This window comes from Mobula birostris, chromosome 9 (assembly GCF_030028105.1).
Source record: "Mobula birostris isolate sMobBir1 chromosome 9, sMobBir1.hap1, whole genome shotgun sequence".
Lineage (NCBI taxonomy): Eukaryota > Metazoa > Chordata > Chondrichthyes > Myliobatiformes > Myliobatidae > Mobula > Mobula birostris.
The window spans coordinates 3,628,111-3,641,151 of record NC_092378.1 but is presented as its reverse complement, the minus strand read 5'-3'; the positions used below and the strand labels follow the sequence as shown (position 1 = coordinate 3,641,151).

Here is a 13,041-nt window from a genome sequence, read left to right as displayed (position 1 = left end):
TGATTCTACGTAGACGCCATGCTCATTTTCTAAAAACCAGTCACTCCTCAAGTTCCTATTAAATCCTTCCCCTCACCTTAAATCCATGGTCTCTAATTCTTGATTTTCCCCCACCCTTGGGAAAAGATGGAGGAAGATTGCAGAGAGACATTGATAGGATGCAGAAGTGGGCTGAGAAGTGGCAGATGGAGTTCAACCCAGAGAAGTGTGAGGTGGTACACTTTGGAAGGACAAACTCCAAGGCAGAGTACAAAGTAAATGGCAGGATACTTGGTAGTGTGGAGGAGCAGAAGGATCTGGGGGTACATGTCCACAGATCCCTGAAACTTGCCTCACAGGTGGATAGGGTAGTTAAGAAAGCTTATGGGGTGGTAGCTTTCATAAGTCGAGGGACAGAATTTAAGAGTCACGATGTAATGATGCAGCTCTATAAAACTCTGGTTAGGCCACACTTGGAGTACTGTGTCCAGTTCTGGTCGCCTCACTATAGGAGGGATGTGGAAGCATTGGAAAGGGTACAGAGGAGATTTACCAGGATGCTGCCTGGTTTAGAAAGTATGCATTATGATCAGAGATTAAGGGAGCTAGGGCTTTACTCTTTGGAGAGAAGGAGGATGAGAGGAGACGTGATAGAGGTGTACAAGATAAGAGGAATAGATAGAGTGGATAGCCAGCACCTCTTCCCCAGGGCACCACTGCTCAATACAAGAGGACATGGCTTTAAGGTAAGGGGTGGGAAGTTCAAGGGGGATATTAGAGGAAGGTTTTTTACTCAGAGAGTGGTTGGTGCGTGGAATGCACTGCCTGAGTCAGTGGTGGAGGCAGATACACTAGTGAAGTTTAAGAGACTACTAGACAGGTATATGGAGGAATTTAAGGTGGGGGGGGTTATATGGGAGGCAGGGTTTGAGGGTCGGCACAACACTGTGGGCCGAAGGGCCTGTAATGTGCTGTACTATTCTATGTTCTATGAAACATTGTGACCCTCCTCACTTAACCATCATTGATCCTAATAGCAATCCACACAAAATGCTGGAGGAACTCAGCAGGCCAGGCAGCATCTATGGGGGGCGGGGGGAATACACCGACGTTTCGGGCTGAGACCCTTCGGCTGGACTCAGTTCGAAACGTCGACTGTATTTATTTTCCCATAGATGCTACCTGGCCTGCTGAGTTCCTCCAGCGTTTTGTGTGTGTTGCTCAGATTTGCAGCACCTGCAGATTCTCTCCTGTTTGTGAATTGATCCTTATAGATTGGCCCATCAACCAATTTCCCCTGGGATCAATAAAGTATGACTATGACTACATCTATAACTACTATTGTGTGGACCTTTTAACCCATCAGCATTCACCCCATTAAACCTAACAAAACAAAGCTTTGCTTGTCCCTGGAGTTTGGTGAAGATTGTCCATCACATCCACTGACAGCAGACCTGTGCAGGAGTGTTTTTAAAGTGGAGAACTGGGGCAGTTCTACTCTCTCGACACTAGAGTCTGGTCCACTGGTACGAGTAGTCGTCACAGACTGGGGTCTGCCATGGTTGCAGCGGACGATCGTGATTACTTCTGTGCCTTGTCATGCCCTGTGCTCTCCATGTGGTGTCACAGAGCCACCTTCCTGGCCATCGGATCTCACCGTAGATCTCATCCGCCCAGTTTGCTGGAGCTGACTGCACGTGCTAGGACTGGCCTGTCCCAGTCTCACCAGGGTACGTGGCCCCCTGGCTACCCTCACCTGGTTTAGCCCACCCATCAAAGTGTTGTACCGGGGTACGGCTGGTGTCACGTACAAACAGCTACTTGAAGCCACAGATGAGAGTTGAGGATCTAGTGGGGCCCTAAGGGGAGTGAGCTGCCCCAGAATGGACATGACAAGCCCCTTCACCTGTGGTGCTACTCCTCTCTGGACACCCCGTACACCCTCATGTGGTTTATAAGTGTATCACAGGTTGTACATTTTTTCCTGTTGGTGTGGTGTTCATGAATGTTGCTCTGGTTTCACCCAGTGATGCTGAGTCTGACTGCCATCCTGGGCCTTGTTGGGGGAACACTGCTGGTACTTTGCTGGTGGCGTTTTGGATCTGTTCATTTCTCCATGCTGTTCGTTGGCCTGGTTCTCGGTTTCCTCTTCTCGATGGTCATCTTCACGCCAGTGGGTGAGTAACTGCAGGCCGCACACAAGGAAAGGGGGTCTCCTATTGTGGGGAGTCTAGGGGCTGCAGGCACAGCTTCAGAATAGACAGATGTCCCTTTAGAACAGAGATGAGGAGGAATTTCTTTAGCCAGAAGATGGTGAATCTGGAATTCATTGCCACGGATGGCTGTGGAGCCAAGCCATTGGGTTTATGTAAAGCAAAGGTTGACGTGTTCTTGATTAGTCAGGGCGTCAAAGGTTACGAGGAGAAGGCAGGAGGATGGATTTGAGAGGGATAATAAATCACCCATGATGGACTGGCAGCAGATGTGATGGGCTGAATGGCCTGATTCTGCTCCTGTGTCTTGTGGTCAAAAACTCTGGAGGAACTCAGCAATCAGTCAGCATCTATGGGTGAGGGAGGGTAGCTGACAGCTGAGATCCTGAGGGGGCAGCGTAGAAGCTGACAGGTGAGTGGAGGGTGGGTGGGGGAGGGGTTGAAGGTTACAGGTAACAGGTAAGCAGAGGGTGGGTGGGGGAGGGGTTGAAGGTTACAGGTAACAGGTGAGCAGAGGGTGGGTGGGGGAGGGGTTGAAGGTTACAGGTAACAGGTGAGCAGAGGGTGGGTGCGGGAGGGGTGCATTAAGAAGGTTGGATGTGATGGGTGGAATAGTTAGAGCTGAAGGAGGAATCAGATTGGAGAGGAGAGTGGACCATGGGAGAAAGGGAAGGAGGAAGGAGACCAGAGGGAAGTGATGGGCAGGTGAGGAGAAGTCAGAGGTTGAGAAATAGAAAAAGAAAAGGCCGGAGGGAGGGAAATCACTAGAAGTTACAGAAGTAGGTGTTTGTGCAGAGAGATCCTACATTTTGTGGCAGATGGGGTGAAGGTGTTCAATCTATATCTGGGGCTCACCACGCAGAGGAGGCCACACCAGGAGCACAGATACAATAGGTGAACTCGGCAGACTCCCAGATAAAGTGTCACCTCACCCGGAGGGACTGTCTGGGGCCATGACTAGTGATGAGACAGGAGGCAGTGTCCCAGTAAGGTTCATGGATAATAAAGTGTGAAGAAATCCCATAAAATTTCCTACAATTATTTTTAATAAAATGTTGTCAAATTGGAGCACATAAATGAGTTAGATGTTGATGAATTTAACTCCTCCACTTCTCAGGAAACATTGAAGTCTTCCAGGATGATTTTGTCTTCTGGGTGTCGTTTACATGTTTGGCTTTACTTGTACCTCTGGTGTCCTTCAGTTGTCCACGAGCCGTGAGTTCCTCCAGACATTTCAATCATTGTTTAACAAAGTTGATATTAATGTAATGACAGCTGTTTTGGCACTGCATTCTGCACCCATGCTGAGATCATCAATTTCATCAACTTTGCCTCTAGATTCCTCCCTGCCCTTAAAGTAACTTGGTCAACGTTGGAGACCTCTCTACCCTTTTCTCCCTCTCTGGAGACAAACTCTAACAACATCTTCTATAAACTACCAATTCCCATGGTTACCTTGACTATACCTCTTCACACCCTGTCTCCTTTTCTCAGTTCCTTTGTCTCTGCTGCATCTATTCTCAGAAAGAGACTTTCCTTTCCAGAACATCAGATCTCCCCCTTCAAAGAACAGGGTTTCCCTTCTCTGCACATCATTGATGCTGCCCTCACCTACATCTCCATTTTCCAGACATCTGTGCTCACCCCATCTTCTAACTGTGTTAAACGTGATAGAGTTCCTCTTGTCTTTCCACATCCAACACATCAGTCTCTGCAACTTTCATCTTCAACAGGACCCTACCACCAAACATATCTTTACCTCCTCTCCTCCTCCCCCCCGCCATACTTTCACAGGGATCCCTGTGATTCCCTTGTCCATTTGTCCCTCCCCCGGCACTTCTTCCTTAAAGCAGCCAAAGTGCTACACCTCCTCCCTCACTTCCATTCTGGGCCCTGAACGCTGCACCTGCACATCTGCTAGGCTCCTCTATTGTGTCCGGTGCTCTTGATGTGGCTTCCTTTACATTTGGTGAGGCCCATCATAAATTGAAGGATTGCTTCGAATACCTCCACTCCATCTGCCTAAAGTAGAGCTTCCCAGTGGCCCAACATTTTAGTTCCCGTTCCCATTCCAACGTGTCGGTCCATGTTGTTGTGCCTAGATGGAGGAGCAACACTTTAATATTTCCTCTGGATAGCCTCCAATCTGATGGCATGAATACCAATTTCTCCTTCTGGTAAAAACATTTTTCCCTCCCTTCTTCCTTCCCCACTCTGATCTCTTACACTTCTCGCCTGCTTATTACTTCCCCTTGAGTCCCCCGCCTCCTTCCCTTTCTCCCATGGTCCACTCTCCTCTCCTATCTGATCCCTTCCTCTCCAGCCTTCACCTTTCCCACCCACCTGGCTTCACCTATCACCTAGCTATCTTCCTCCCCCTCCACCCCACCAGCTTTATATTCAGGCATTTTCCTTCTCTGATTGGAGCCTCTATTCACAGAAGCCTCAGGGCTAAACCCTGAGGATCACCACTCCGACTCTATCCACTTAGACAATGGCTGCTGTGCTTGCTCTTGCTCTCCTCATTAGCTTTTGCTTCACAATGTGTGTATGTTCATGGTTTTCTGCTGCTGTAGCCCATCTACTTCGAGGTTCGATGTGTGTTCAGAGATGCTCTTCTGCACACCAATGCTGTAACACATGGTTATTTGAGTTACTGTCACTTTCCTGTCAGCTTCAACCAGTCTGGCCATTCTCCTCTGACCTCTCCCCTTAACAAGGAAGTTTTGCCCACAGGCAAACCACCCATTGGATTTGTGTTGTTTGTTTCTTACACCATTCTTTGTAAACTCCAGAGAATTGTGCATGGAAATCCCAGATCAGCAGTTTCTGTGATCCTCAAACTACCCCATCTAGCACCAACAATCATTCCATGATCAAAGTCACTCACATCGCATTTTTTCTCCATTCTGATGTTTGGTCTAAACAACAACTGAACCTCTTGACCATGTCTGCATGCTTTTATGCATTGGGTTGCTGCTATATGATTGGCTGATTAGATATTTGCATAAATGAGCAGGTGTACCTAATAAAGTGGCCACTGAGTGTATACCATACACTTTGTGTTTTAAACTGAGCAAGAATTGAGCTGGCGTTTTCATGCTGACTGAATCGTGAATATTTTTCAGTTGAATATAACAGCCTGTGGATTGATTGGCTCCTACACAGTCATCCTTGCAATCCATGCCTTTGTGTTCACCAGCCTCGCCTACATCGCGTTAAATGTTCTCAAGCACGCACTGGATGATGACTTCAAAGCTGCCTTCACGAATGTGCCCTTCCAGCTGAATGGTAAGAGACAAGATTGCTTAATGTCATTTCCAGTACACAAGTGTAAAGGAGAACAAGATAATTGTTACTATGGATCCGATGCAGAACAAAAATAACACACTAAGATAAAATAAAAATAAAAAACAATGTATTGTATAAGTAAGATGGCTTATGTACATTAATCGTATGTCTATAAAGTGGCACACGGCACAGAGGTGTCTGCACTCTGACAGGAGATGATAAAGTAGTGGTGTTGGGGTGTGGAGGGGTGGGTAGTGGGTAGAGGGGTTGATCAGCCTTACTGCTTGGGGAAAGTAACTGTTTTTGAGTCTGGTGTCCCTGGTGTGGATCTACATAGCCTCCTCCCTGATGGGAGTGAAATACAGTCCATGAGCGGGTGGGTGGGTTCCTTCCTTCATGATTGGTATATTTCTGTACGTATAGGTCCTTGGCGGGTAGGGTGATGCCGGTGATTTGTTGGGGCGCTTTGACTACCAGATGTAGAGCCTTACTGTTCACTGCAGTGTGGTTTCTGTACCATGAAGTGATGCAGCCTATTGGGATGCTCAACACAGCACATCTATAGAATGATGTGAGCATAGATGTGCAAGGTCTAGAACTTCTCACCAACATCTCTACTTTCTGAGCTTTCCTGATTGTCCCAAAACACTTCACACAATGAGAGGTTGTGCGAGGTGTGCTCCCCGAGGCTGAGTGAAATCATTGCACCGAAGTCGTGAGGGATGAACGTGATTGCAGGGTGGGGGGTAAAGAGGACATCCACAGTGACCCTTGCCCCCCCACCATTTCATGAATGAGGCTTCATTTGGTAATCTGCCACAGGACAGTTATGCTTAATATTTTTATTTTGCTGAAATTGTCAAATCTTTAAAATGTATTCCACCCCTTTCAGCTGGGGGTGAGGGAGGAGGGGAGGCATGGCTTGCACACCGACCCTGTCAGCTGTGGGAGGGTGGGAAGCAGTTGCACTCCGCCCTCTGTCAATGTGGGGGGGGAATGGGGAATGGCTTGCACCCTACCCCGTCAGCCGTTGGGGGGAGGGTTACACTCCACCCCCTGTCAGCTGTGTGGGGGGGGGTTGCACTCCACCCCGTCAGCCGTGTGGGGGGGGGCTTGCACTCCACCCCGTCAGCCGTTGGGGTGGGGTTGCACTCCACCCACTGTCAGCCGTGTGGGGGGGGGTTGCAGTTCCACTACCCTCTCAGCTGGGGGCGATGACTGATTCACTCAGGTGGAACTGTGGGACATTTGATTCGAGGTATTTGTGGAGGTGAAGTGGGGAAAGGGGAAATCCGTCTGGTCCCCTCCAAAACTTGCTAATTTTTATTGATGCAACATACAAACCATCTTGTCCGGTTGCATCACGTGTTGGAATGGCAGTGACTCTGCACGTGACCACAAGAAACGGTAGAGTTATGGACATAGCTGGACACATCATGGAAACCAGCCTCTTCCCTACCCCCACCTCCCTGGGCTGCTAGCTGCCTCTGTAAAGCAGCCAGTACAATCAAAGGCAAACAACAGGAATTCTGCAGATGCTGGAAATTCAAGGAACACACATCAAAGTTGCTGGTGAACGCAGCAGGCCAGGCAGCATCTCTAGGAAGAGGTGCAGTCGACGTTTCAGGCCGAGACCCTTCGTCAGGACTAACTGAAGGAAGAGTGAGTAAGGGATTTGAAAGTGGGAGGGGGAGGGGGAGATCCAAAATGATAGGAGAAGACAGGAGGGGGAGGGATAGAGCCAAGAGCTGGACAGGTGATTGGCAAAAGGGGATACGAGAGGATCATGGGACAGGAGGCCCAGAGAGAAAGAAAGGAGGGGAACCCAGAGGATGGGCAAGGGGTATAGTCAAAGGGACAGAGGGAGAAAAAGGAGAGTGAGAGAAAGAATATGTGCATAAAAATAAGTAACAGATGGAGTACGAGGGGGAGGTGGGGCCTTAGCGGTAGTTAGAGAAGTCGATGTTCATGCCATCAGGTTGGAGGCTACCCATCCCTCCCCACTGATCTCCCTCCTGGCACTTATCCGTGTAAGCGGAACAAGTGCTACACATGTCCTTACACTTCTTCCCTTACCACCATTCAGGGCCCCAAACAGTCCTTCCAGGTGAGGCAACACTTCACCTGTGAGTCGACTGGGGTGATATACTGCGTCCGGTGCTCCCGATGTGGCCTTTTATATATTGGCGAGACCCGACACAGACTGGGAGACCGCTTTGCTGAACATCTACGCTCTGTCTGCCAGAGAAAGCAGGATCTCCCAGTGGCCACACATTTTAATTCCACATCCCATTCCCATTCTGACATGTCTATCCACGGCCTCCTCTACTGTAAAGATGAAGCCACACTCAGGTTGGAGGAACAACACCTTATATTCTGTCTGGGTAGCCTCCAACCTGATGGCATGAACATCGACTTCTCTAACTTCCGCTAGGCCCCACCTCCCCCTCGTACCCCATCTGTTACTTATTTTTATACACATTCTTTCTCTCACTCTCCTTTTTCTCCCTCTGTCCCTCTGAATATACCTCTTGCCCATCCTCTGTGTTCCCCCCCACCCGTCTTTCTTCCCGGACCTCCTGTCCCATGATCCTCTCGTATCCCTTTTGCCAATCACCTGTCCAGCTCTTGGCTCTATCCCTCCCCCTCCTGTCTTCTCCTATCATTTTGGATCTCCCCCTCCCCCTCCTACTTTCAAATCCCTTACTCACTCTTCCTTCAGTTAGTCCTGACGAAGGGTCTCAGCCTGAAACGTCAACTGCACCTCTTCCTACAGATGCTGCCTGGCCTGCTGCGTTCACCAGCAACTTTGATGTGTGTTGCAGTACAATCAAAGACCCAACTTGTCTTCTCCCCTCTCCTACTGGGCAGATAATACAGAAGCCTGAAAGCACGTCCCACCAGGCTCGAGGACAGCTTCTACCCCACTGTTATCAGACTGTTGAATGGTTTCTTAGCAAGGGGACAATTGACTCTCAATCTACATTATCATGATCTTGCACCTTATTGTCCACCAGAATTGTGCTTTCTCTGTAAATGTAATACTTTATTCTGCATCTGTTGTTGTTTTCCCTTGTTTAACATTGATGCACTATAATTTGATCTGTAAGGGTTAACTTTCAGGTTGAGTCAGTGGTAAGGAAGTCAAATGCAATGTCATCATTCATTTTGAGAAGACCTGAATATAAAAGCAAAGATGTAATGCTGAGGCTTTATAAGGCGTTGGTCAGACCACACGGAGTATTGTGAGCAGTTTTGGCCCCTTACCTAAGAAAAGATATGCAGGCATTGGACAGGGTCCAGAGGAAGTTCATGAGAATGATTCCATGAATGAAAGGGTTAACATATAAGGAGCATTTGATGGCTCTGGTCCTGTATACACTGGAGTTTAGAAGATTGAGGTGGGGAAGGAACTTATCGACTATTGAAAAACCTAGATAGAGTGGATGTGGAGAAGATGTTTCCAACAGTGGGACAGTCTAGGACCAGAGGACACAGCCTCGGAATAGAGGTTCTGTCCACTTAGAACAGAGATGAGGAGGGATTTCTTTAGTCCGAGGTGGTGAGCTGTGGGGGTCAAGTCATTGGGTCTATTTAAATTTACTGGATACATTTTTCTGTTCTGTTATATCTCTGCACACCAGAGAAGGCGGTGTCATGGTAGCATACAGTTAGCGTGACCATGTTACAGCTCAGAGCATCAGGGTTCAGAGTTCAGTCCCAGCATTCTCTGTAAGCAGTTTATCTGTCCTCCCCATGGAATGTGTGGACTTTGCCCCGTTTCCTCCCACAGTCCAAAGACCGGCTAATTGGTCGGTGTGAATTGTTGCGTGATTAGGTTAGATTTAGATCAGGGTTGATGAGTGACACTGTATCACTAGATAAATAAATGGCGGTTGATAGGTTCTTGATTAGTCAGGGGGTCAAAGGTTATGAGGAGAATGGGGTTGAGAGGGAAGAAGTATCAGCCATGATGGAATGGTGGAACAGTCTCAATGGGCCGAGTGGCCTGATTCTGCTCTGCTGTCTTGTGAGCAGTATGCAAGGTGAGCTTTGCGTTCTACCTTAATAATAACTGAATTTATCAAAACTGGGGTGGAAGAGGCAAGTGATGGAGTCTAGCATTATGAAGCAAACAAGGTAATCCAGTGTCTTAGACTAATGTGGACTGAGATTTGATGCTGTTTGGGTGGGCTGTCAGTTGTGAGTCACCCAAGGCTAAAGCACACATTTGCGTTCACTGTCCAATGCGGGTTATTGCCATCTTCATGAAACATGCAACAGCCTTGTCTGATCCTTGGGTAAACATAAATTCGACTTGCCAGATTCCCAAAGCAACACGCACAAAATGCTGGAGGTACTCAATAGGTCAGGCAGCATCAATGGAAATGAATAAACAGTCAATGTTTTGGGAAAAGACCCTTCACATCAAGACTGAAAAGGAATGGGGAAGAAGATGGGGGGAGGGGAAGGAGGCTAGCCAGAAGGTGACGGGTGAAACCAGGTGGGTAGGAAAGGTGAAAGGCTGGAGAGGTAGGAATCTGACAGGAGAGGAGAGTGGACCATAGGAGAACGGGAAGGAGGAGGTGATGGGCAGGTGAGGAGAGGGAAAATGCCAGAGCGGGGAAGGATTTTTTTTAACCGGAAGGGGAAATCGATGTTCATGCCATCAGTTTGGAGGCTGACAAGATGGAATATAAAGTGTTGCTCCTCCACCCTGAAGGTGGCCTCGTGGCATAAGAGGAGGCCATGGACCAACAGGTTGAAATGAGAATGGGATTTAAAATGTTTGTCCACCAACAAGTTCTGCTTTTCGAGTGGAGGTGCTTGACGAAGCAGCTTTATGATGGGTCTCACCGATGTAGAGGAGGCCACATCAGGAGCACTGGATACAATAGATGACCCAGCAGATTCGTAGGTGAAGTGTTGATTCTCAGCTTGGCAGAAAACAGATCTAATTTGGACTGTGTTGTGGGGGATCTTTAGCAGACACTGGATGATGAACTGGCAGCACGGCATCCTGGAGGAACTCAGTCGGGCGGCATCTGCGCAGGGAAATGAAGAGGAAACATTTTGGGACCCCTTCCTTTCCAGTCCTGGCGAAGGGTCTGGGACTGAAATGTTGACTGTTCATTTGCCTTCATAGACGCTGCTTGACCTGAGTTCTTCCAGCATTTCATATTGAATGTTGAACCAGATTTTCAGCATCTGCAGGATCCCCCACCCCAAACCAGATAGTTGGGAGATGTCTTTGAAAGTCTGGAAATCCTTAGTGGATTTGTTACATCCTCCAGGTTGGAGTACTGTGCAGTGATCCTTCAAACTGTACGTGAGCTCCATCACAGGTTGTGGCAATACTTCCCTGTGCTGGAGGAAGTGTTCACGACAGTCTGAGTGCCAGTGGCGAAGAGGAATTTCCCCAGAGTTTGCTGCAGTGTCTTTGAAGGTGCAGGAAGAACTCTGCTGAATGTTGGTGAACTGCACAAGGAACATTGAAGACCAGGAGCAGAATCTAAAGATCTAGGGAGGAAGAGGAGAGAACTAAGCTTGGTTTGGGTCAGACAGTCCCTCTGAGTTTTCTGTGGATGAATTAAAGGATCTTAATTGAAACACTAGGATTTTTAAGCAAATTACATTAAATTGTGATGGAGCAAAAATTGCGTGTTCACAGCACAGTACAGGCCCATGAAGTTGTGCTGAGTTTTTAACCTACTCTAACATCCTCCCTTCCCTCTTACGTAGCCGTCTATTTTTTTTATATATGTCATCCATGTGCCTATGTCAGTTGCTTAACTGTCCCTAATGTATCTCCCTCTACCATCCACCCTGGCAGGGTATCCCACACACCCTCCACTGTGTGGAGGGGTGGAGGTACCTACTTCTGACATTCCTCCTCTTCTCTCTTCTCCCCCCCCCCCCCATACTTTCTTCCATCACCTTAAAATTATGCCTTGTATTAACCATTTCTGCCCTGGGCGGAGGAATGTTGACATACAATATAGGTGCTCTGTAAATTTACTTTGAACAGGAGGCCTTGCTCTCGGATGAACTTGTGCTTGCTTCTTCACGCAGATTACATCTTGCTGTCAGTGTGGGTGGTCTTGTTGGTGAGTGGAATGGTCTTCCAGTTCGTACGTGAGAAAGACCAGCCAGTTTTCCCGCCACATCCGTATGAAACCTGGAAGCGTAAACAGGAACGCCGTAAAACGAATGTCTTGGACCCCAGTCATCACATCCCTCCGCTGAAAGATCGGCTACGGAATAAACTGACTGCTTTCAAGCAGATCTTCGTCAAGCCACCACCTAGAGGTGAACAAACCCCTCTGCTCCTGTAGCCCATAGGCAAGCAACACCGAGTGAAGGGATATCTGCACCTTCTGTAGTGAGACCTGCCACTGTCGTGTAACCAGGTGTAAAGGTGGAACTTTCTGAGTTGATTTTGTCAAGGAAACTTCTGAACGTTTACAATGAGCTAATTTTCTTTGGAATATCTTGACTGATTTACTGACTCGTGGGGTGAGACTTGCACCTGCCCTATAGATTTAGAATTTTAGTGATTTTTGGAGCCAGAATACTAAGTGCTGCAAGACACGGGGTTTAAATCTGATGGCTCCTGTGCACACTGTTAATATTGTTACAAAGCATATTCTGAGAACATGAAACTTTCTTTCTCCTCCCTCAGGAATAAAGGTTGAATATTGCAAAGACCAGCTATGTATATTAGAAATGTGCAGAGTGTAATGGACAATAATACCTCACTGAATTTCTGAAACAATATTTCTGACCTCGGTACTACGTTAACTAGAAATAACTTTTAGAAATTTTGATCTTTAGTATTTAATGTTGCTTTAAGGATTAGGTCTATAAGGTTCTATTAACTTTGTTTGGTTAAGATATTAACACTGCCCTATGGCACAGAGATCTTGAGTGAAAGTTGCTATAGACATTATTAGTAAGACATTTGTAGCCTTTTTCCATCCTCTTCAGCTGAAGTCCAACACTGCCTGACAAGTTTACAGCAGCCCATGACTGGGTCGCGGTTTGGAGGGGGAGGATTACAAATGCACATTGCATAAGTAAGACTGAGTTTCCTGTAGTAAAACTGACCAAGTGTCTGGGACCATTGATGGGATGTTCTCTACACCTTCTGCTCCTGTGGTCTAATGGAGGTATCTGTGCATTCTATCATGGCAATGGAGGATATCCAAGTGAATGTTACAATCTTGTCTAGAAAGTCATGAACACATGAAATACTATTTTGTATAAATTTTCTATTATATTAAAATTGTAATGTTGGATCTCTGAGGAATGTTCTGATGTGATTTGTAACCTATAGCACCTGGTGCAGAAAATAATAACTTATCTACAGGGCTCTTTTCATTGCAGACAATGTAGTTCAAAGTGCTTTACAATGGGATAAAGTCCAATTGGTTAAGGTGTTCGTCTAGTGTTCTGAAGGTTGCTAGCTCGAGCCTTGGCTGAGGCAGTGTGTTGTGTCCTTGAGTAAGGCACTTAACCACATATTGCTCTGCGACGACACTGGTGCCAAGCTGTATGG

General features: G+C 47.3%; 1 protein-coding gene across 1 annotated transcript in view; it reads left to right on the top strand.

The window, feature by feature from the left end:
* The window catches only part of tm7sf3 (transmembrane 7 superfamily member 3), a 59,363-nt gene extending 46,638 nt beyond the window's left edge, over positions 1–12,725 (top strand). Inside the window, exons 9-12 of the mRNA XM_072267380.1 lie at positions 2,007–2,156; positions 3,310–3,407; positions 5,321–5,483; positions 11,556–12,725. Of these exons, the coding sequence (XP_072123481.1) occupies positions 2,007–2,156; positions 3,310–3,407; positions 5,321–5,483; positions 11,556–11,818 (674 nt within the window). The 3' untranslated portion in view covers positions 11,819–12,725. The remainder of the gene's footprint in view (positions 1–2,006; positions 2,157–3,309; positions 3,408–5,320; positions 5,484–11,555) is intronic.
* Positions 12,726–13,041: the final 316 nt, after the last annotated feature.